At 38.3% G+C, this 20,723-nt stretch overlaps 1 protein-coding gene across 3 annotated transcripts in view; it reads right to left on the reverse strand.

Moving 5' to 3' along the window:
- epha6 (eph receptor A6) overlaps positions 1 to 15,322 on the reverse strand; it is a gene marked incomplete at its 3' end in the record, with an annotated part of 149,676 nt that extends 134,354 nt beyond the window's left edge. Inside the window, exon 1 of one of the 3 annotated variants that reach the window (XM_084098966.1) lies at positions 14,741 to 15,321. In XM_084098966.1, coding sequence (XP_083955092.1) covers positions 14,741 to 14,816 — 76 coding nt within the window. In that variant the 5' untranslated portion in view covers positions 14,817 to 15,321. Of the gene's footprint in view, positions 1 to 14,740 lie in introns of all 3 variants that reach the window. The other 2 variants (XM_084098967.1, XM_084098968.1) reach the window with 2 other exon arrangements.
- Between the last annotated feature and the right edge of the window lie 5,401 nt (positions 15,323 to 20,723).

Consider the following 20,723-nt stretch of genomic DNA (forward strand, 5'->3'; position numbering starts at 1 on the left):
TGTTTCCTGGGGTCACCTGTGTTTTGGGTCTTTCAACTATCAGACACCCTCGCCCAGGCCACCCAGCCGGGGTTGATCAAGCCCTGACTTGTGTCCAGGTAACACTACCCCATCCACAGCTCTCCTCTCCTGATCCATAGCCATCTTGAAGCAACTTCTGCTGCCTCAGTGGCAGACTTCAGGCCATTTTGTTTCCTGGCCCCCTTCATACCCAGCATATTATAGGCCCTGCTGAGTTACTGGGCTGCGAACCCTCTGCATCCCACCTCGATGTGCTCGCACCTTGCTCACCAGCCGTTACTTCAACACTCTTGAACCAGCTCACTGTACTTAGTTCTGTTCCTCTCACTGGCCTCCTCGATACGGTCCTCACAGGGAACAGTAAGTTCTAAGAGTATAATTTACTTGGAGGATTCTGAGATATGTACCATATCTGGCCTTAACGATGTTATAGCAACAGTTTCTGGAAACTTAAGCTGCTTTCCCAGGTCAACCTTCAGCTCCCAGTCCTGTGCTGATGTTAGCAGGCCAGATGAGGTGGTCTTAGCTGCTGGTGTTACCTTCTCCCCAACCCTGACAAAAGTGATGGTCTCCTTCACTGGGTGAAGGTGCTTACAGTGGGAAATTATGCTGGAGATGGTGTCTGCTATGGCCTTCAAGACATTGTCATGACACCAAAGATAGCGCCTCTCACTCAGTCATTTTGGACAGCTGCTAGGACATGTTCCAGGGTGCATTTCTTCAGGCACAAAAGGCAAGTTGGTTACTCTGCCTTCCCCTGCAAAACAAGTTTGACGGTCTTGTTAGTACATCGTAGACAGCCTGGATTAAGCCCAAGTAAATTTACGCTCTACTACTTGTTTCCACCTTGTCCAGGCTCCCTGCTGCCACATCCCGACCATACTGCTGGCTCGCACTTCCTCGAGCAATGCCTGCATCTCATCCTGGAGCTGAGATCTCGTGTCCTTCCTCCATATCTTGCCGTAGTGAGATGACGTATTGCTACCCGGGTCTGTTCTTCCTTGAGCCACTTGCCCACCAACCTAGCCCACCAACGTGACTCAGCATCATCCACAACCTCAGATGCCTTCCATTTCCGCCCTGTCCTGACCTCAATCCTAGCCTGAGAGACTTTTGGGTCACCGGACTCATGGTACTACAGCACCTCCCTAGTACAAGTCACCATGAATTCTTCATTTAGGCTGCTGAGGGGGAGTTTCATTTTGTTGACTTTCCTGTATAAGGCGATGCTACACAGACTTCGAGGTAGTCCCAGCCACATCCTTAAGAACCTGCTGATTCTCTTTTTAAAGCCCTCCACTGTGGTGATCAGGACCTCATAGATTAGAAGAGGCCAGAGAATCATTGGAAGGATACCATGCTGATATATCCAAGCTTTGAATTTGCCAGGTAGGCCTGACTTGTCCACTGCAACTAGCCAGGCTTCTAGCTCTTGATTGGTGGTTCGGATGGCTGTCGTGTCTCTCAGGCTACAGTCGAATATCTTCCCCAGGCTCCTAACTGTTTTTTCCATAATGGATGATGTCTGAGTGTTGCCAAGTGTAAAGAAGAACTTCTCAGTGACCTACCCTTTCTTCAACACCAGGGATCTGGATTTTGCTGGCTTGAAGCTCATGCACGCCCAAGTTATCAGCTCATCAAGGCCCTTCAGGATCCATCTACTACCTGGAACAGATGCTGTTGTCACTGTTAGGTCATTCATGAAAGCCCTAATTGGTGGTTGTCGGATGCCAGATTTTGAGAAGTGGCCTCTACACTGCACCTCAGCAGACTTCACTAGCATGTTCATAGCAAGTGCAAAAAGGATCACTGAAATGGTACATCTGGTGATAATTCCTTTCCTGAGCTCATGCCACTCCAAGATAGTTCAACACTGAGCAGTGAGATGGTCCTGACTTGATCAATGTTCTTTGACTCTTCCTCCTTCTGAATCCACACCCCTTCCGCATACCTCCACTGGTATGCTACCTTGTCCCTCCTCCAGATCACCTTTAAGATCCTCCATAGCCTGTTGAGTAGCCCTGGACAGTTTTTTTTTATAAATCCTATAAGGTACCCCGCTCTGCCTTGGGGCTGAGCTTGTTCTTGCTTTCTTGACCTCCTCCTGGGCCTCCTTCCAGCTGGGCTCCTTACTGTCAAATTCCACAGTTGGTGCCGGTGGAATGATCAAGGCCTTACAATGGCCAAGGTCCAGATCTCTGGCTTCATCACTAAGGGTTTCTCTAAGGTGGTGGTCAATCTCATCTTTGGGGCAAGTAAGGTGGCCGCTCCGCTTCTGCCCTAGCTGATGTTTTGTAAGTCCAAATGGATTTGCTAGAAAGCCAGCTTGCTTCCTAGCTCTCTCTTTCCTTTGCCTCTTATGCCACTCAGCCCTCCTCAAGGCTACAAGCTTCTTGTGGAAGATGTTACACACCTCTGCAAGAGGTCCATTCTACTCCTCTGTCGCTGCCTTGAACCTCCGCCTCAGACTCTTCAGCTCCTGCCTCAGCTGATAGATCTTGACTGCCCTGTTGTTCTTAATATAGAGGTGTTTCACTGCTCCCTTCTCCTCTAGCCCAAATCTCTCAGTTGCTAGGCTGACGATAATAGTAGTCATTGTCTGGAGGAGTTGATCAGCATCACTCTTGGTAGTTGCCTCTAAAATGGCATTGGCATCTTTGTCAAACTGGAGCCACTCCTTCTCCTTGTAAGTTTAGGGCCACTTAACCCATCAAATTTCAGATGCTCTGCATGGGTCTGGAGCTTGAGTCACCTGGAGGTTCAGAGCCCTGTGGTTTGACTCCGGGCCTTGCTCCTCCTGCGTCTCACCAGCCATAGTTCCTGAGCACTGTGACTCTTGCACCATTTGCACGCATTTCATCTTGGCCTGATGGATCTTCAGGCCACGCAGGTTCTTGCACACCTTGCGGCACACACATTCCACACTCGTCATCGTATGTCCGTTATCATGTTATCACATGGTGTCATATTAAGTTCGAAAAGTTATTATTTTGATTATTATTGCCGCTTGCGTAGACATCAGTGTGTATTTTTAGAAATGATAAATGTTTTTGATAGTTTTCATGTGTATTTAAGATTTAGAAGATTTTTGTAATTTTTGCCTTTATTATAATAGGACAGTAAGCAGACAGTAAGCAAAGCGGGAGAGAGAGGGGGAACGGGATCGGGAAAGCCAGGACTCGTACTCAGGTCGCCCGAAGCGCAACGGCATTATATGTTGGTGCACTGCCCACGAAGATGTCTCCGCCAACTCTTATGTGTATTTTAATGTCTGAAAAATTTAAACAGAATAAATATAGACCCATATTGATTAAATTAAATAATTTGTGTGAGAGGGGATTTTGAAAAGGGACCTAGATCATGTGAGTCTCAGACCTCCACAAGAACTAGCTACAGTATGTGCAGTCACCATCATTTATGGGCATATTTCAATCCCTGTCTCATCCCCCTCCACAGGAGCGGTCATATGATCTTATAAGCAACTGTCTTTAACCCACAGGCATATTTAGTACCTGGTATTCCTGTAGCACAACCACCATCAGAGCCTCAATGATGGACATGTTAATTGCTTGTTCAACATAGAAAACCTAAACCTATTCTTCCCAGGTTGACAGTGATAAAGAGTCTTGCCTTGCTGAAAATGGCTCTACATTTGTCTCTCAGGGGTACATGTTCATCTCACTGAGCAGGGACTACAAACTAGCACATTGTACATGCATGAGCCAACTCCACAACAAATACTTAGAGTGAGAATCCATTTCACACAAAAAAAGTACAGAACAATCAAAAATCATAGCTTTAAGATTGTTTTCACACTGTGGTAATTTTGCATTATCTGTAGCTATGTGCATAATGTGTGTATCAAGAGAACAAAAAGAAAAGTTTACATATGTATTTTCCCACATTTTATGTAAAACAAACAAACAAACAAAAAACTTGCTGCAAATGCTGCATAGCCTCTTTTAAAGCCAAAAGTGAAAGGCTTCAATTGGTAATATGTTGGTAATTGTTTAATTAATGGTTAGGGGGCTATAGCAAACTTCCAAGGGGGCCTTAGGATGACAAAAGAAGTATAAAAAAATGAAAAATTATTATTAATAATATATTAAAAAAAACTCTAATCTGAAATAAAGAGCATACAGCTCCTGAAACTTGTGCTTAAAGACCCCCTGTGGTAAAAATCAAGTTTTTAATGTTGTTTATATGTCTATAGGCCTATTCACACCACACAGACAAGCGCCTGATCAGTGCGTTACCCCTTTCAGCGTCTGCTGGCGTTGGTCGGAGTATGTTTTCACCTGACTGAACATATTCAATCAGTGTTTGTCGCTGTATTTTGGGGCAGTGTTAACATGACAGTTATTTTTCATAAAATTCTAAATCCAACGGCCAACTTGTTTGTTGGCGTTTGTCTGTGCGGTGTGAATTGGCCTTATGTGGTGTTTTTAATATACTTTAAGACAAACCATGTGCAAATTCATAAGTCAACACCATTGCTGAGTATTTACAACTTAAAACTGAAGTGAACCAAAGATAGACTCAAAAAAGTGATTTGAAATCGCTGGTGTTTATTACGTTTAAAACTACCTTGTAACCAATCACGTCAACGTGTGATCATCAACGAGTGGATCTCTGAGCTGGTGCGAGTGAGTAAAGGCTGGGCTAGTTTGCATATTTATGGTACCGCGTATATTAAATGAGGCAAGGGTGTAGAGTTACATTCAAGCTATTTTAAGGCATGAAGACATTTTTTTACAGGAAAAAAAAACTTTAAATATGCAATTTTGGTGATAAAATAATCACTATCAAATAAATGAGGTAAGAAAAATAAACTTGTTTTCCCTTTGAATTAAAGTTTATTTTTCTGACCCCATTGACATATTGATTGATTGATTGATTGATTGATTGATTGATTGATTGATTGATTGGTTGGTTTTTATTTAATTAAATTTTTTGTTTTATTATTTCAGACTAATACATTAAGAAAACTATTTCAGTATGAAATTATTAAAGTGACCATGAAATCACGATAGACTATTCTTATTTTTTATGGAATATTCAACCCGATCTAACGGAAATTTCGTACGTATTTTATGAGGTGGCTAATTCGTACGAATTCATACGACCTCACTCGTACGAATTTGTACAATTTTTTCTAAATCGTACATATTTTACAAGTTGCCCAACCCCTGGCCCCGCCCCTAAACCTACCCATCATTGGAGTTTAGACAAATCATATGAATGAATTTGTACGAATTAGTCACCTTGTGCTCACTCGTACGAATTGGTCGTGAGCGTTGGAATATTGCAGTATTTATTTTAAATATATATATTTTTTTGCCCTCATGAACTTTAATCAAAATAACTTTCCCTCTCTCTTGCATGAACTTCTGATGTCGTATTTGCTGGCGTGTTACGTTCTAGTTCTGTTTTTGTCTGTTTTGCCTTCATTTTTATTCTTTGCCATGTTCCGGTTTGCCTGATTTCAGGTTGCTAGTTAGTTTCTATCATCACTGATTGTATTACACATCTGTTCTTAGTTCTGTTAACCAATATGTGTGTATTTAATCCCTTGGTTTCCTCTGTTCAAGTTTTGTTTATGTTTGTATGGTAGTGCTCTATGAGTTTGATTCCTATATTCCAAGTAAAGACTTTGTTATTGATTTTTCTGCATCGTGCGATCATTGCAGCCACACAACGTTACAGAGTCCTCCAGGACAACCTTTCACTCACATCACAGCAATAGAAAACCAGAACAATCCACTGTAAAAATAAAATAAAATCCCATACCTATTACCTATTTCTATTCCTATTTTATTAGCCACTTCAGCTATTTTATTATTTAAGGTCAGTTGCTCTCTTAAATGTTTTAATCTAATAGGCTGTTCAGGTCATTTCAACCTAAATTAAATTAAAAATAACGTAAACAATCAAGTTGAATCTCGTATAACTTAAACGTAAAAGTCCTGGCAGAAAGCCAGTATATCCAACTTTTTTTTTTTTTTTTTTTCCGAAGTATTGACAACTTAGTGTTAAACTGGGAAAACTTAAAAGCTTCTCCCAAAAGCTAAAACAGTGAAATCCCTAATTGCAATTCCAATAATTCTAAATTGCGTATGTTTTTCTATATTAAAACAAGAACAAAAATTTTTTTTTCGCCAACAATTTTGTATGTTGATATAGACACAGTTAGAGTTTAATGATGTTGGTGTCATTTCATTGTCGTCTCATCTTGATCGTGGAAAAAAGGTTGTCAGTGAACATTTTTTTTTTTACAGTTTTCATTAACAAAGTTTGCAAAAGTTAGCTAGTCTGGCCTCTATTCTGATGCAGACAGTTGACTTTCTTGAGGAGGTTCGAATTTTGTTCTTTTGTTCAGAGCCCTGTGTTAAAGTATACACTTCTACGTTCCTTTCTCCAGGGAGCTGCAGTTTAAAGTGTGTTACAGCGACTGAGAAAAAGTGCTATGTAAACAGTAATTGTGTGCTGTAACAGAGGCCTGTTAATGGCCAGTGCCCTGTTTGTGTTGCCGCGTGGAGTGCTCTTATTGATTTTATAGACACCGTGGAGCCAAACCTCTGAGGTGTCTCTCTTTATACCTTCAACATTTCATTGGCTCTTCAAAGAGAGAGAAAGAAGCTGGATACGGCTTTGTGCCGCCTGCAGCAGCGGTATTTATGTGTGTCTGCCTGCTTTCTTGTTCTCTTCATCATATCAAAATCATCTTATTTTATTTTGTCGTTTTTGTATTGGTTTTAAAGAAATCTGATAGATTCACCCTTTTGCTCAGAGATTACATTTACAAAAACTGAATAAAACATAAAGATTTGTTACAGTGTAAGTGACGGAAGAGATGAGCTTCTTTTGGGAACTGTGGCACACAGACCTGCTCGTGCCTCTCCATTGACTTTCTATTGTCACTGGAATCAGTTTGTAAATTGCACCTTGACATTTCCAGGGCCTGCCTGTGCAATGTGATCTTAGCCTTAACCCCTGCGCCTCCTTTTCCTACTCCTCCACATCGTTTCAGACACACTAAATGCCTGGCTAAAGACCACTAATGCATGCAGTGCTGTCCTTATCAGATCAATTTATCTCAAGCGTTCAACAAAGGGCCATTTTTCTCTGGTTGTGACATTCAAATTTCAAATGTCACCTTTCTCGTCTTCATCTCTCATCTCAAAGAAAAAAAAAGAGAGAACATGAGTTGCATGGATCTCTGCTTTCTTGTCACACTCTCACATGCACACACCTTTTTTCTCTTTCCAACCATTATTATCTCCTTGATCCAAGATTCAAAGGAGTTTGTTTAGATTGTTGGGCTAAATGTCAGAGCTTAGTAAGCCAGTTCACTGTTGGTTCTAGTCCAGAGTATTATATAATTAATTTATTGTGACTGATGTTTGAATTTTATACGATAAAAAACATATCTCCAAGCAGTGATAAAAAGCTCTTAAGTTATTATCTTTTCTTCATGAGCTCATACTCATTCTTATTGAAGTATGATAATAGTGAAGAGTACTTCAACAGTACTATGAAAAAGTATGCCATTGCATATTTGATTGATTTGCCACTGAAAGAGTCCAGAGCTTAATGTCGTAATATAAATATTTCAGGAATTGAGTTCTAAGTGGGTTGACCCATGAACTGGAGAATTACATCTGGAGAATTGACATCCACTATCACCATTGTGACTTTGAGTAAAGCACTTAACTCTATGTATTCAGAAGAATGTTATATTCATCAAAGTCTCCTGAAAAAAGGTATCATGATTTCCACAAAAATATTAAGCAGCACAAATGCTGAAAAGAAGAAATGTTTTGTAAGCACCAAATCAGCATATTGGAATGATTTCTGAAGGATCAAGAGTAATGATGCTGGAAATTTAGCTTTGCCATCACAGGAATAAATTACATTTTAAAATACATTTAAATAGCAAGCGGTTGTTTTGTTTTAAAAAGTTTTAGTTTCTAGTGTCCCTGTCAGTATTGGCCAATAGTGGATACGAAAATGATTTGATTTATAGCCTGAATCAGTCTTCATGGCCATGATTATTTAAGGACAAATGGCAGTAGCTACACCATGCTATCTGGATTCATTCCCCCTTGACTGAAGATCAATGACCAATCAATAGTACATCATTGCTAACAAAATCAGAAATTGACAAGCATACCAATCTAATCATATCCCATTTAGCTAACATTACAGACTCCATGTCTGATGTTGCTGCTTTTTCACTAAATTTAAGAACACGTTTTAATACGTTTTTTTATTAAGTATGATGCTTAAATTAGTGGAGCTACTGACTCTTGTTAAGAGGAACCAGAATAAAACAATATTTACATCCCAACTTGTCCCTAATTGTTAATAAATACTTTTCTTTACATCAGTGTTTGGTACTTTTAATCATTTGAAAATATCTTCCCTTCCATTCTTTGATTCAGACAGCAAATAGAGAAGCCTCAGTTATAATCCAACAATAAACTTTATGTCTTTGGTGCCTTTCTTTGGTAATCCTGTAGATCTGCTTCACTGCAATCATTTTAGATCGGAAGAAATATTATTTATATGCATATCATAAAGCTGAATTCACTCTGAACGGGTTTAGATTTTGTTTTTACATTTAAATGTGTCACTTTATGGGATGTTCTACTAGGATCCATTCAACAACTCATAGAGCTTAAAAACATCAAGATCCAGATCTTCTGACATGATACATCAAAGAAACATCTAAACTATAGAGGCAGCCCAGATACTCAAGGTTTTTCTCTATCCGCCTTTTCTTTTTTATATTTTCCTCCTTTCCATGTGGCCTACTTTAGGGACTCCAGATTTTTACAGACAGACATAGGCGCTAGCTGCCACTTCTGATGTGTCTCTGTTGATGTCTCACTCTTCCTGCTGAAGCGGAGGGAGAGAGACAACAAATATTCAGCAGCTGATTTGGTTTGAAATAAAGCTTGCGGATCTTGTCAACACCAGTTATAAAGATTCAGCTGCAGCAAGACATCTCGCTCTCCTTTTTCTAATAAGACCATCAATAATTGCCCCATCTGGAAAGCATCTTGCCATTTGCAGCATTACCCTTGCCATTTCTATTATCTACTTCTAATGGCTGGTCATTTGAATTTACCATACTATCTTAATTTCAAGTTGTTGTACAGTTTTCAATGAACATCTCTCCCCTTCTTTCTATTGTCAAACGACTTCATTATGAAATTCACTATAAATACCAATGTAACGAGGTTAGATGTTATGGGAAGAAGGAGGCGGGAACCATCACTATCAATATTTAAAGGCCCACCTACAATATGCATATTTCTGGTATTTCTAATTGAATTAATCTGAAACTGGGAGTGTAGATACAATATATTAATTAACCACAATTCATTTAAACAAAGTCGGCATGAAATGGAAGTTGTGATAGTCTTTTCTTCCCTATTATGGTGTGTATCTGAGTGAAACGGCTTCTCAAACAAGAAAAATGTAGGGCTTCATTTTATCAAGTCAAGTCAAGTTACCTTCATTTATAGCGCTTTTTACAATACAGATTTCAAAGCAGCTTTACAGGAAATGAATGGAACAGAGATTGTTTTTGCTCTAAACAGCTCTAGCAGAAAATCATTGTCTAGCTTAAAGGGATGGTTCAGAGTAAAATCAACCTAGGGTCCTTTGCACCATGACCTCGAGCCAAACACCCCCCCCCAGAAGCCTTTTTTCCCTTGGTCGAACATTATTAAAGTTAGAGCTTATTTAGAGAAATCAGCCGGATGGCTTAGTGCAGGCGCTAACGGATCCTATAATGTATCTCGTAAATTACCCCACTAATAATGCCCGGAATGGTACCAAACTTATAGTAGTACACATAGGTTCTGTACTCATAAAACGAGGCATTAGAAAGTTTGTAAGTACATCAGGAGTTTATTTAAATAACACTTGCCTGATGGCTAATGCTACCGCTAACCCGCACGTCGAGGTCACTTCAGTGATTAGGGAAAATCACGTAAAAGTCCTGGCAGAAAGTGATGCATAAGGATGTAGTGTAATGACGCCCAGAATGCACTAATATTGTTTTGGTAGTACCAGTTTGCAACAATTATTAGTTAACTATGTACAGAGTGTGTTAATTCATATAATAATAATGGGTAACAATTTATTTTGATGGTCCGGTTTGAATATTCTGTTGACTATAAGTAACTTTGCAACTACATGTCAACTAACTCTTATTAGAGTATTAGAAGACTGTCTGTTTAATATCTGCTAACTCTTTTTTGTGATGGTTCCGCAAAAGACATTCTACTGACTATAAGTAACTTTGCAAGTACGTGTCAACTTATTCTAAACATAACCCTACCAGTCTACTAATAGTCTACACTCTAATGAGAGTTAGTAGGCAACATTTCTTACAGTCAACAGAATGTGTTAAAGGGATACTGTAGGAAAATAGATGAGTAAATTAGTAAAACAAACCATGCATATGAGTTGACATTCTCTTGATTTGTGCTTATAGGTGGAAGTGCAAAAGTTCTGGTCAAATGTAAAAAGAACTTTCCCAAATGACAACAATCTATAAAAAAAAGTTGAGCAAAATAATTGTGATTATCAGTTTAACCATTATACTCTCACTGGGTTGGCTGTATAAACACGCACGAAGATGAAGGTAACTTGGTAATATTTGAATAAATCCACACGATAATCCACGAAAACAGGAACAGAGCAACATATAACACATCCACAACAGACGATACCGGACACTGAACTGAAACAGAACCGAACATATAAGCAGGTCATAATGATAGTGATTGACGAGTGCACAGCTGTACATAATTAGTGTCCGTGACAAAGGCAGACAATGACGAAACATTACGAGTCCAAACTAGCATAATTGTGACATATAGCATGATATATATATTAAATGACTAAAGCACAGAACAAAATGACTAAAAATTAAAGTTTTTACATTTTATGCATTTAGCAAACGCTTTTATCCAAAGCAACTTACAGTGCAATTCAGGGTATGCATTTTATCAGTTCATGCATTCCCTGTGAATCGAAACCATGACTTTGGCATTTGCTATTGCCATGCTCTACTGTTTGAGCTACAGAAAAGATAAACGACAAATAGTAATAAAAAAAAAAATTGCTTTAATTTGAACATCCTCTTTCCCCACCATTGACAGACTTTTCAAACATTTATGACACAACGCTTCCCCACCATTGATGGAATTTTACGCCAACCCATGTTTTCACTGTTATATGGTAGGGGGCGCTATTACGCATCTTCTGAAATAGTACAGAATCTCTGGATCAAAACACAGGTGAAAAATAATCAGAAACAAGTGATAGAAGCATTTCTTATGCACGTGTAAAATAATGTGAGCATCAGCATTGAACAACATATAAATCAAAACTGCCTAACGTTACCGGATGAAATGTCGACCCAGGAAGGGTTAACAACTGTGAAGCTTTGGGGGTGTTGATGGAAGTGATCTACACCATCTATGTTTTGATAATCGTTCTGAATCCGATCCGGATGTAATTTTTGACAAAAATGCAGTTTTCTCAGCTTTTTGTTCAAAATTTTGCTTTTTTTTTCATGAAACTTGCATTTTTTTTTATTATCAAAAATGCTGGCGGTGGCTGGCAACTTTCTAAAAAGAAACACTGGTGAATTAATAGACTAATAACAGTACATCAAGCATACTAAAATAACACTGTTTGAAGACAAACTTTTGATTGCTGGCATGGCAAATGATTGTGTGTAACGTTGTGAAAAAATAAATTCCAATTCAGCCATGAACTAAAACACAAAATTCTTAAATTCAGAATTTTGTTCAACCCTGTTACAGGAAGCTATACAAAGCAATATACAAGTCATACGAATTGTTCCCATTTTAGACTGTCCAACATCAAAATGGATTATGCACACTTTATCTGCTCACAATTTGACCACTGACAGGAATATATGAAAAACGAGGAAAAGGAGGTTAAAAAAACCCCTTGTTGAACACTTAAATACCACTCTGGACTGATTAGAGTAAGGCTTGAGAACATTGCTATCTTACAGTGATCTAATACCCATTTTCTAGTTTTTCTTGGTTTGAGATGACAGTTGAGCATGATCGGCAAGAGCAGCCCGTCAAGCATCAGTGCAAAAAGGTGGTTTTAAGCAGGGCTTTTTACAGACCTGCGCTTAAATAGTGACTGGTTTTACAAGGGGGTCAAAGAGGCATTCGAGATTCAGCTATGAGCATGAGGAGGAGAGAAGACGGGAGATTGCTTGACAAGCTTATTCAGACTTCTTTTAAATGGATTTTTAAGGGCTTTGAAGAGTTCTACAATGAATGCCCTGCAAAATGTTCCTTCTTTTTTTTTTTCTTTTTTTTTTTTGGAGGTAAAGAGAAGCATACGAAATACAAAACCATTTGATTCTTGTGCTACAGTACATAGCAGCCTATTATCATATGGCAGTACAACAGTTGCATTATATTGCGAGGTCATGTAGGGCCATCTCTGTATGCATACTAATTGGATATTATCATCAGTGTTAATCACAAATAGGGATTTATGTTTGAGTGTGCAGCAAACCCTCAATTTACATTTTTATAGGTTCACACTGGAAAGGACTGTATCGATCTATTGTTTAATGTGTGATGGTTTACACTGAGAAAACAGTGACCTGTTAAATAACTGCTTTTCATCGCATGCAGCTCAGGAGAAATAAGATGACTCATAACTAGGAAAAAAGTTTTTAAATGCTGTGCAAGCCAACTCAGATGGTTTGAGTGTTCTCTTTCTATCTTCTGCACATCCCACACAAATATGCTCCCTCTTTCACAACACACAGACATAACATAAGAGTCACTTGTTCTTGTAATGTTCGTATTCAAAATACTGCCATTTACCTAATTAGAATGACCACTGCGAACTGCGAGTGTAAACAGAAGGGAGGAGTAAGGAGAACAAGCAGGGGGGAAGGGGAAATGAGGAATTGCCATCACTGCAGTTCCGTACCTTAGACAAGTGAGACCCAGGAGTGTTGTATTACAGGGTGAGTTGTAACACCATCGGTTTAACTAATTATAAATAATATAAATTAGGGTGACATCACAGTTATACATGCCCATCACCCTCCTGAGGTGATTGTAGAAGTTTATGTGTAAACATATAAAAGATTTACTGGACAAAACACAATTTTGAGGTAAGAAGTTAAATTTCATGTCTGGTTTAAAATTTGTTTGTGATTATTTTAATTAATGTTAATGAACTGTCAGAAGAAAAAAAAAAGAATATCAGAAAAATCAGTACAACCTTACCTTTAGTTGCCCTTAAATGGTTAGTTCACCCAAAAATGAAAATTCTGTCAGTAATTACTCACCCTCATGTTGTGGAGACCTTAGTGAACACAAATTAAGAATCTTCGTGAACACAAATTAAGATATTTTTGACTAAATCTGAGAGCTGACTCACTCCTTCATAGGCTTCTATGTTATTGAAACTTGCCGGCAAAGAAAAGTTAGTAAAGACAATGTTTACAACACAACGTACAACACAGAAGCGCTGCGCTGTGAACTAACTCAGAGGCCTACAAAGAAGAAAATTAATAGTTGAATAAAGTGTTCAATAACAAAAAGTTCAAAAAGTTTCAATAACATAGAAGCCTATGGAGGAGTGAGACAAAAATATCTTAATTTGTGTTCCGAAAGTCTTACGGGGTTGGAACAACATGAGGGTGAGTAATTACTGACATAATTTTCATTTTTGGGTGAACTAACCCTTTAAGATACTAAATACATTTCAGACTGATGTACTGCCCCAGTAACAAGCTGTTGTACTCCTTTTTGGACTTTTTTTTCCTGGCAGTTTATCATTAGAACCACCAGGTTCTCTTTTTCTAACATCAAAACAAGCTTTTGACAAGGAAGGCAGCACTATACTTTTCATTGTATTTCTACTAGAAGCACAAAGATTGCACAAAACGAGACAGCGTCACAGTTGTGAGAGTGACTAACATGCACTCACAAACTGTTTTAGAATTGTTAGCATAAGATTTTTATGTATTTCTGTATTGGTTGCAGTTTTATTTGCTGTTAGTATTGAAGTAAAAATGTTTCTTATAGGCCTTTGTTTGCAGTTTTGAATAATGAAATGTCTAAAAGCAGGTTGGAGGTGCATTTTAGATCCAATACATTTTATTTGCACAAATTCATAAATAGAATTTAAAATTCCTATGTTTTCAATTAGTATAACCCACTCAGGAATAGTGTCAAGAGCACTCTTTGTACTTGACCTTGATTTAGTTGTTAATGTATAACCTACTTTAATATGACAAATGTGGGAATTTCCAGTCAATGTTTGAGAGCGCAAAACACACTGAGTTTTAGGCGTTGAATGTGTTACACCATTCCCCGGTCTTCCCTATCTTATGGGTACCCAGTTTGAGTGATGCTGAGCATATAAGCCTGCAGAACTAGAGAACGGCAGTGAACAGTGCGTTTATAATCTTTCCAGCACTGAGCTGAAAACCAAAACAAAGTGCAATGTTCTGAATTGGGTACAAGTGTCATTAGCCTAATAAATATCCTGGTCAAATTGAAAGGCTGAATGCGATTTTAGCATCTCCTTTGCACACAATACGCACAATAAACATACACATACACACTATGCATATGAATAGGCATTATGCTAAGATATTATCAACCTGTTCATTATAACTCACCTTGGTTTGGATGGCCGGGGTCCGACAACATCAATCCCGGTAAAGCAAACACGAAGAAAAATCTTTGAAAAGTCATTTTTTTGTATCCAGTTGTGGACGTAAGTCGGTGAGAGTTTCTAAAGAAAATAGTCCACGACAAAATATCCAGTAATAAAATTCATTTAACTATTGTACACGATTGTGCGCGTCAGCCGCCTCGTTCCCCGCATCGCGAAAACGCGGACACAGAGCGACAGAAATGCCAGCCCATTACGCACAACTACCAGCAGCACTTGAAAAACTTACAGAATTTACCCATTAAATAGGATAGAGGCTGTGAGATAAGTTATCACTAACGATGTCTGGTTGTCAACACTTGAAATAACGATAGACTAGTTATGTTCTCCAGTCGTCAATATCCATTAACGGGCTTTCCCCTTCTCTAAACGTTAATACGCGCGTCTCTTCTTGACTCTACGTGCCGTCGACACGAGCCTGGCGAGTATCACGCGCATAAACTTGTCGAATCAGTCTCGCGCACACAGACAGTCCTGGTTGGAACGAGAGCTTCTACGACGCTTTCAGTCTCGGGCGCGCGAAACGCGATCCTGAGGTGAAAAGCCCAAGTGAGTTTTGAGGATCTAGACGGAAGACCAGCTCATCAGCACTAGAGGGTGTTCGTTTCCACTCTGTGCTGTCTGTGCCGTCCCGCGGTTCTTTCAAGGCTAGGAAAGTCCGGCTTGCTTATTTAAAACATGGCACATAAACAGAAAGTATTTGGTCTGCATCTCCTGTAAGGAACACCCTCAATATTCATAAGTTAGGCTAGATGTAATTCGTTTCCATCATGATTGACACAACTGCGGTGTGTGTACTTAATTCTACTTTTAAGATGTTGAAACATTTCTTCGTTTGAACAATTGCAATAACAGTAAGCTTAGCTTCCCTTACTATATTAATGCATGAAACCCATGGTAAATACCAAAATAATATCTGAAAGATATTGTGCACTTTAACATTTTGGCAGAATATATTTAGCAAGAATATAATGTACAGCAATTAATATATATATATATATATATATATATATATATATATATATAGATAGATAGATAGATAGATAGATAGATAGATAGATAGATAGATACAATTGAACTACAACTGACTACAATTTGAAGTCACCAATATGGTCATCATTGTTCATTTTGGCTGGAAACTTTATTCATTTTAATATTAACCCCCCCCCCACAACATTAACAACAAAACAGAACAGCAAATTGTACAAAAATGCAAGGCCATAATTGATTCATGCCACAATGCATGATGGGAATCTGGGCATTGGCTCAGTGTTGTAGCCACTTCACAGTTAATCTGCAAAAATAGTAGCAGCATTGTATTAGATTAACTTAACTTAATCATCTTCATCCCCTGTGAGACATTAGGCCTTGTTTCATTACTAGTTTTAATTATGCAATTGCATATAATGCAGATTACTCTATGCAATTTTTTGCAACAGTTCACCTCTGAATAAAAACTGGTTATAATTCACACTTAGAGCAACTGTGCAAATATGTGACCTGATTTATCTATTGTGGTCGAGATCCTAATAATTGCTTGCTGATATCCTGCTTTGTGAGTGTCCACTGCTTGTCATGCCTGTGTAATTCAGACATCTAACTGGCGTCTAATGGTCTCAGATGTGAAAATAACTCCCTCCTTCCCCCTCATATCCCCTACATACAATCCATTCAGAATGGTTATTTTTGCGCAGCCATTTAAAGGTCATCCGATGCCATCATGCATACACAATATGCTGAATGTAATTTATTGATTGACTGGAGACATGAGGTTTTGCAGAAAATAGGTTTTTAATATAGGAGCTTGCTTGAATTAGGTTATGCTGGCTAAGCAGTAGTAATACACACAGTGTGTGAACATCTGATATGTACTGAAGGCAAGTACAGATGTTGCCAGTGTAACTGCAGAAGTTTTTTACAGAAGATTTAACAGTAATTTATTACAATAAAATATTTAATTTTACTGTGAAATCAATATAAGGTTGATCATTTTCTGCAATTTAAAAAATATTATATTTTATAAACAATTAATGTTGGTTGAGTGTATGCAATGCTATTGTGGTGAGCTAAGTGCTTAAAGGATAGTTCACCCCAAAAATTAATCAAAAAACCCTCATAATTTACTCATCCTCGTTCCAAACCCATAAGACTTCCATTCATTTTCAGAACATAAATAAACATATTTTTAATATGGTCTCATCAGTTTGTACATCCTTTGAAAGTCGTATGTACATTTTGAAGCAGTAGTTTAAAATAAGCAACTTTAATAAACAATAGAAGAATTGACGCAACAGTGTGCAAGTTAGCACAAACAACACCAGAAAAAGAGGAACTGAAACAGAAAGCATATATACAAAGGATATTGAACAAAAGTACAGACAGGTGTGCGCTAATTAATGATAATGAAAAACAATGGTAACTGATAATAAACAGGAACATAGAAACAGGAAGCAAAGATAAACATACTAAAAATCCTTGAAAATGAGACCAAAACACATCAAACTAAGAATAACTGTGACAATCTGCTACACCTGGCCCTGCTTGCAGTAAAATATATAGTATATACTTCACAGTATAGCATATACTTTGTATAGCAATTTGAAGTCAGGAATACAATATACTGTAAATTTGACCTACATTTTTTGCTATGGTGTTGTACTACTGTTGTTTTCATCCTCTCACAAAAAGATGAAAGCTTCCACACTCTTTCTATCCACTGGCTGCCAGAAGAGTACCATGAAAGGGTTAGTTCACCCAAAAATGAAAATTCTGTCATTAATTACTCACCCTCATGTCGTTCTAAAGCCTTAAGACTTTATTTCATCTTCGGAACACAAATGAAAATCTGTTTGATTAAATCTGAGAGCTTTCTGTCCCTCCATTGACAGCTACGCAACTTACACTTCGACGCTTCAAAAAGTTCATAAAGAGATCGTAAAACTAATCCATATGAACTGAGTGGTTTAGTCCAAAATTTTCTGAAGAGGCACAATTGCTTTATAGGATGAACAGATTGAATTTGGCCTTTTCACATATAAACATTCATCAATTCACACATCAGTTGTGGTAAACGGAAGCTCAAGCATGTTCGCTTGACGTGCGAAAACCAATGAGGTTCATTCTCGTGTTACGCAGCACATTTGAGCTTCAGGATGAGGTTTTTGCTCATCAATCAGGTTCGGTTGAGCTTCTGTTTATGTTCACTGATCAATAAATGTGAATAAAAGCCTAAATTAAATCTGTTCATCATATAAATTGATTGAGTCTCTTCAGAAAATTTGGACTAAACTGCTCAATTCATATGGATTAGTTTTACAATCGCTTTATGAACTTTTTGAAGAGTTAAGGTGTCAGTTGCGTAGCTGTCAATGGAGAGACAGAAAGCTCTCAGATTTCATCCAAAAGATCTCCATTCGTGTTCTGAAGATGAACGAAAGTCTTACAGGTTTGGAACGACATCAGGTTGAGTAATTAATGACAGAATTTTTGGGTGAACAATCCCTTTAAGCTTCCCTTTAAGAGATATTTGTATTTGTTGTAGTGGGCCAGTATTGAATTAAGGCCAAATGCTTATTTTACACAACTCTTGTCTTTAAATCTGTTTTCAAAAGTATATACTGAGAGTATAGTTAGTAGTTAAGGATATACTGTGCATCTGAGATACACTGTGTATGACTTATTGTTATGTTTTAATATTGTTATTTTCTTCAGGGGTATAGACTTTTTTTCAGATTTAAGAAACCAGGCAAAATATTATTTCTGTCAAAAAGCACAAACTATGGGAATATACTGTACAGGTATAAATGCTTACACAGTCACTACCCATTAAATACAATATTTCAATACAAGTTTGGTTATTTTTGATTGGCTTTTGTAAGAATATTATGTGTAATATCCACTCAGGGAAGCTCATGACAGAGGGTCGGTATGTGCTGCAATCTCATTTAGCATGCTGTCAAAGTTTATCAGTAAATATGTAAAGAGATCTGACACACTGTAATTGGCATGATCACTTCATGATAAATACCCTATCATAATCAAATGTGTGTTTGTTAAATCATTTTACTGTATTTACTGAATGCCAGATTTTATATAACATGTATTTCTTATTCTTACAATATTAAAACTGAGCTGTTGTCATGGCTGTGTTAAATTGTTTTTCCATCTGTTTCCATTTAGGCCTATTGTTTAGAAAAGAACAGAGCTAACACAGATCTTCTGAATCTCTTCAGCAGAAAACAAAAGGACATATACAGTAAATGCTTCTCAATAGTCCATTGTACAATTTAAAGGCTGTGTGTGTGTGTGTGTGTGTGTGTGTGTGTGTGTGTGTGTGTGTGTGTGTGTGTGTGTGTGTGTGCTGTTTGTGCTTTTGATTTCAAGAACATCATACCTAACATTGAGAAGATGACAAGATTTGTCTCCTAGTTGAAAAATGGATGACTGGCTGGGAAAAGAAAACGTCAAATGATGGTTAAAAGGAGCACAGCTGTTTGGTTTTCTCCACACCACGAGACTCCCGGACTCTCATCTATGAAGCTGTCACTTGCAAGATTGATAATGTACATGCACTGGCAGTCTCTTTAAACCTGCCAGAGTTTTCACCCTCTTACAAAAAGATGAAAGCCTCCGCGCTCTGTCTTTCCACTGGCTGCCAGAAGAGCACCATTAAGCTTTTAGACCTTGGGTCCTTTAAAAGAGACATTTGTATTTGTTAGGGTCAGTATTGAATCAAGGTCAAAATGCATATGTCACACAAAGTTTGGACCAAATGGGGATTATATATTGGTACTATATATTGTCTTTGAAGGTATTTTTGTGAATTATTTTAACACATACCCACTCTCATATTCAAAGAGAGATAGGGAGACACTAATGTGAAAAGGTCTCTTAGGTCTATAATAGCATGGGTCAAGGCACTGAATTTGACCACATTCTTCTATACGATAGGCACCGGTGCGAGCTTAATTATGTCTGATTACCTTTTATAAGTCTCTGTGCGCGGGCCTCTGCTCTCGTAATGAACCGGCATGAAATCGTTAAAAAGTAATTGTGCGTTCGTCCCGGAGATAAGCCGCCGCGGCGGGACAAAGCGATCCTGACACAAAGAAGATTTCTCGGCGCGGGATCCGCGCGCAACAACCCACCGTGACTAATGGCGTGTGAACTCTAATCTGCTGCAGCAAAAGAACGAGAAGGGAGGAAGTGCAAATAAATGGAGAGAGCGTGTGCTTGGCATCATTGGACCAAACTCAGCCCACGGGGACAGCGTGACGATGTTGATTAAATAGTCTATCGGTCAATTATTAGCACCCCTACACAATCAATGTTCATTTAGATCATTACAACCGGTCGATAAACAGCGATCTGAATGTGATTCTAACTTTTCAGTAGCTCACTGACCTCCCGTTTCCACTGTGGCAGGCTATCACTTCAGAACCATGGACAGCGACATACGCATCGGCCCGATCAAGTCACTCTTTATTACAGTATTAATACCTCTTTATAGAGGTATTGCAGTGTCGACACATGCAGTCAAAAGGATTCTGACTTGCTAGTAATTAGTTAATTCTTCCCTGAATGTGTTTTTTTTTTTTTTTTTTTTTTTTTTTTTATGCAAACATCCCACTCATGCCCATATCTAATCAATCCAACATACAACAGCTGTCAAGTGAATGAGAAGAATCTATTTTCTGAGTCACAAATTTTCACACAGAGTTACATGGAGATAAAACAAAGCCTTGAACTTCCCCTCATGGTTCTCAGCTCCAGACAGAACACCTGGCGTGTTTGCATTAATTACCGTATTGATTGATTTTGTGGCCTGGTGAAGTGTGGCTAAGGGGGAAGATTCACTAGAAGAGGTGATACACTGCTCAAGGGGTGGAGGGAGAATCAAACGCACTTAATGAAACAGACACGGGCAG

The sequence above is a fragment of the Abramis brama genome (genome assembly GCF_963993115.1).
Source record: "Abramis brama genome assembly, chromosome: 2".
Taxonomy (NCBI): Eukaryota; Metazoa; Chordata; class Actinopteri; order Cypriniformes; family Leuciscidae; genus Abramis; species Abramis brama.